Raw genomic sequence first — 3,599 nt, forward strand, 5'->3', positions numbered from 1 at the left:
GGTGAAGAATTGGTTAAAGAGGTCCGCTTTCTCCTCTGACGCAACCACCAGATTGCCCAGCGTATCCTGCAGGGGTCCCACATTACCCGGCGCCTTCTTCATCCTCCCAATATATTTGAAAAAGGACTTTTTGTTATCCTTAATCCTGGACGCTAATCCGAGCTCTATGTCCGCCTTGGCCTTCCTAACAGCTCGCCTACAGGCCCGAGCAGAGGAGGTATACTCCTCTTTGGAGATTTCACCCCCCTTCCACCGGGCGTACGCCTTCCATCCTCACATCCGTACTAAATTTATCTTATTTTGGGACTCATACTAATGGTGGACCCTGAGATATATAACCTTGCACACATGGCAGTTCTAAAACAACGCAGCAGAGATGCTTTGCTTTCCAGATGATAAGTGTCAGCAGCAAGTACAGCTCATTTGGTGCTGAACACAGTATAGCATTCAGCACCAAAGTACAAATATAAAGAAACCCAAGCCGCTTTTAGCACCATTTTAGAAAGTGATCAGTTTGACTCTGGATTCTGAAAGTGCCAAGCAAGACTTACCTTTTTTTCACACATGCCACAAAGCAGTGCTACCTTAGTCACATTTTGCAGAAGATATCTTAACATTATAGGGCTGTTGGTTGCAGCTGTGTTGGTCTAAGGATGTGTCTGCCTATGTCCTTACGATATCACATTTATCCAAAAAACCTTGTCTTAACGTTACATTATAGATAAATAGCCATGGAACAAAATTACTTCTAAACTAAGATATTTAAGTCACTGTTACAGTTTTTTGCATATGAACACTTCACAGAACAAGCACTCATTTTCTGACCTCACTATCTACCTGCTCAAAGTAAATTTACAAAAAACCAAAAGGTGACAGCCTGGGAACAAAAATTCCTAAACTGACTAGATAGTAACAGCAAAGGACTGAATACTGATACTGACTTCATGGCACACTAAGCTTTACCTGACTCCTACTAATCTTTCTTCACACCAGAGGTGATAATGACGGTCTTCCCTTTTGAAAGGTCTTGATCTTCTAACTAATAAAGGTCTTGATCTTCCAATTAATCAAATCCTTTCTTCCGTGGTTTTCTTGTTGGCTGCCCTGGGAAGGTCTCTCTTCTCCAGTTTTACAGCCTTGCAAACTGTTTTTTGTGCTTATATCGGCTTCTTTCTCAGACCTGAAAGAAGAATGCACTGCATTCAAAACCTTGCTTAAGTCTATACCAACCATGCTGTTGGTCCAATAAAATATATCACCCCAAAAAATCCTTGCCTCTCATATTTCTTAGACCATCATGGCTACATTACTCCACATTACCAATGGATACCTTGAATACTTAATAAGTTGTGATAAACCATTTACTAATTTAGTACAGAAGTTTACTGTTTACTCTTCAGAAATGTCTTATCTCTGTGTATTTTATTGGATTTGGGATTGATTTAGCAACAGTGAATTGACAGAATCATTAAAAGGAATTGACTTATGAAGAAAGGAAGATACCAGTAATTCTGGACAATTCCCTTAATTTATATTCTACATATTTAAGAAAAGCTTGCTCTTTCTTAGAAATTAGAACTTCTTAATCATATTTTTGTTTCTCTCAGAGAAATCCTGGAGCATACTAATAGTGAAATAAAAGGAAAAGAAACTAACATTATTTTAATAGAATGACCAAGGATTTTTTATCTGTGACAAAACAGGACAAATTAAATAGTGTCCAGGTCATGTTCAAAATGAACATAATTCCACAAGATACATTCAGTGGTTCTTAGAATATCTCATTAACTATACAGCTGTCTTCCTTCACAAGCCTGTTTTTTTTAAGGCAACTAATGTCTATTGCAGTCCATAGGAATATTTCAAGTTATTTGCTTAGGTTCTGGATTGAGCTGGTAATAATTATGTCACAAGCCTACTCTTGTGTGACAGTTGTTGGGAATGTTTTTCCACAGAACTCTATTTCCCATTTACTCTAAATAGTTTTGTTTTGGCCAGAAGTAATAAATGTGACTGAGTTTATGCTTTGACTTTCTTTTATAATATTTATGTTGAGCAACATTCAACATTTATTTTGGCTAATCTTATTCTTTCATTTATATGATATTTCTTTTGGAGCTTGTTTCTACAGGTAGAGGTATTTTTTGTGAATGCGTTCCTAATGCAGAAAGGATTTTCTACTGTGGCCCACTACGAAGATCATCATGTTATTATACTGATAACTTCCTGATACCATTGAGCTCTGTAAGCTGAAAGGGTATTTGGAGACAAGTACAGACCACTGTATTGTCTAGTTGGTATAAAAGAAAGAGTGGGCAGAAAGACAAGTACTAAACTTGTCATTTTCTTATTTGTTTTTACAATGTATTTATTCACATAGGCTCCAATTCAGAAGGTATTTATGAATACTTATAACTTTGGATGCTCACAGGTACAATTACTGTCATATTTGTAGGTGATTAAGTACTGCCTTGTATTTCCAGACTCTGTCTACCACGTGTTCTCTCCACTAATTCTCCTGTTTATTTAAAATGGTTATTGCAGTTAGAAAAACAAAAGACTTTACATGGATTCTGGAATGGGCGTTGGAATATCTCTGCTGCTCACAGCTATCATCTATTCTGCACTTGAATTTTTTTTTTTTTAAGGAAAATTTGTTGTGTTCCAAGCCAAGTCAACCCAGTCAATTCCAAATCTGAGTCATTCATGAACCATACGTGGCCCTGCTACTGGCAAACATCCCTTACCCCTCCTGGGGCTTCAGATGCTTCCAAATCCTTTGGCAGCATCCTATGTGCAGGCTCAGGCCCGGAGGCTTGGGGCTCGGATGCTCCCGAGTTTCGCTTGCCCTCAACAATACGGCTTCAGGAGCAAGCTAGGGAGGAGTTTCCCATTTCCATAAGTCAGTGTAGAGCCAAGATCTTCCCAGTGGAAGTGAAAGTGGGTGGCTGGGTATACATTACCTCACTCAAGGTACCTACCAAGAAAGTGGTTTTCCCCTGCAACTAGGAAAACCACCTTCATGGTCACGGTGTTTCCCCTGCCAGGTAAGTGTTATACCTGTCCTATGTATGAGGCACTTTTTAGTGGAGCTTCATAGGTAAGCAGGCAAGTGGTTTCAAAGCACCAAGGAGGTTACTGAAAGAAGGAGCCGGAGAACCCCAGAAGCTGCTGAATGCCGAGTCTGTCTGCTAAACGCTTCACCTCGGTGGGGATGGGGATGGGATGGGGCGGGGGGCACCTTGCACTCCCTTAGCACCCCCCACCCCCCGGCAGCCAAGGGCAGAGTGCGGAGCTCCCACGAAACCGGCCGCCTCAGCTCCGGGCAGCTTCACGCTTGGAGAAGCGACACAGGAGTGGGCCTGAAGCAGGCGGAGAGGGGGCCGCCCCCCGGGGCACGGCCTCGCCACAGCCCGGCGCGGAGCCGTCGGGTCCGCAGAGGAGCTTCTGCTCGTGGCGGCCCGGTGCGGGGGCAAGCTCAGGGGCGGGACAGCCGGCGGCCCCCATGGAGCCGCTTGTCCCCGCGCAGCCGGGCTTCGGGACCCGGGAGGCGACACAGCAGCGGCCGGGCCGGGGGCGCCGGGCATCTCGATGGGCGG

At 43.2% G+C, this 3,599-nt stretch overlaps 1 protein-coding gene across 1 annotated transcript in view; it reads left to right on the forward strand.

Moving 5' to 3' along the window:
- The first annotated feature begins 3,326 nt into the window (after positions 1 to 3,326).
- RCN2 (reticulocalbin 2) overlaps positions 3,327 to 3,599 on the forward strand; it is a 30,335-nt gene continuing 30,062 nt past the window's right edge. Inside the window, 3 exon segments of the mRNA XM_019503837.1 lie at positions 3,327 to 3,420; positions 3,470 to 3,567; positions 3,569 to 3,595. Of these exon segments, the coding sequence (XP_019359382.1) occupies positions 3,506 to 3,567; positions 3,569 to 3,595 (89 nt within the window). The 5' untranslated portion in view covers positions 3,327 to 3,420; positions 3,470 to 3,505.

Source organism: Gavialis gangeticus, unplaced genomic scaffold (assembly GCF_001723915.1).
Source record: "Gavialis gangeticus isolate Ggan-Ray unplaced genomic scaffold, GavGan_comp1, whole genome shotgun sequence".
Classification (NCBI taxonomy): Eukaryota; Metazoa; Chordata; order Crocodylia; family Gavialidae; genus Gavialis; species Gavialis gangeticus.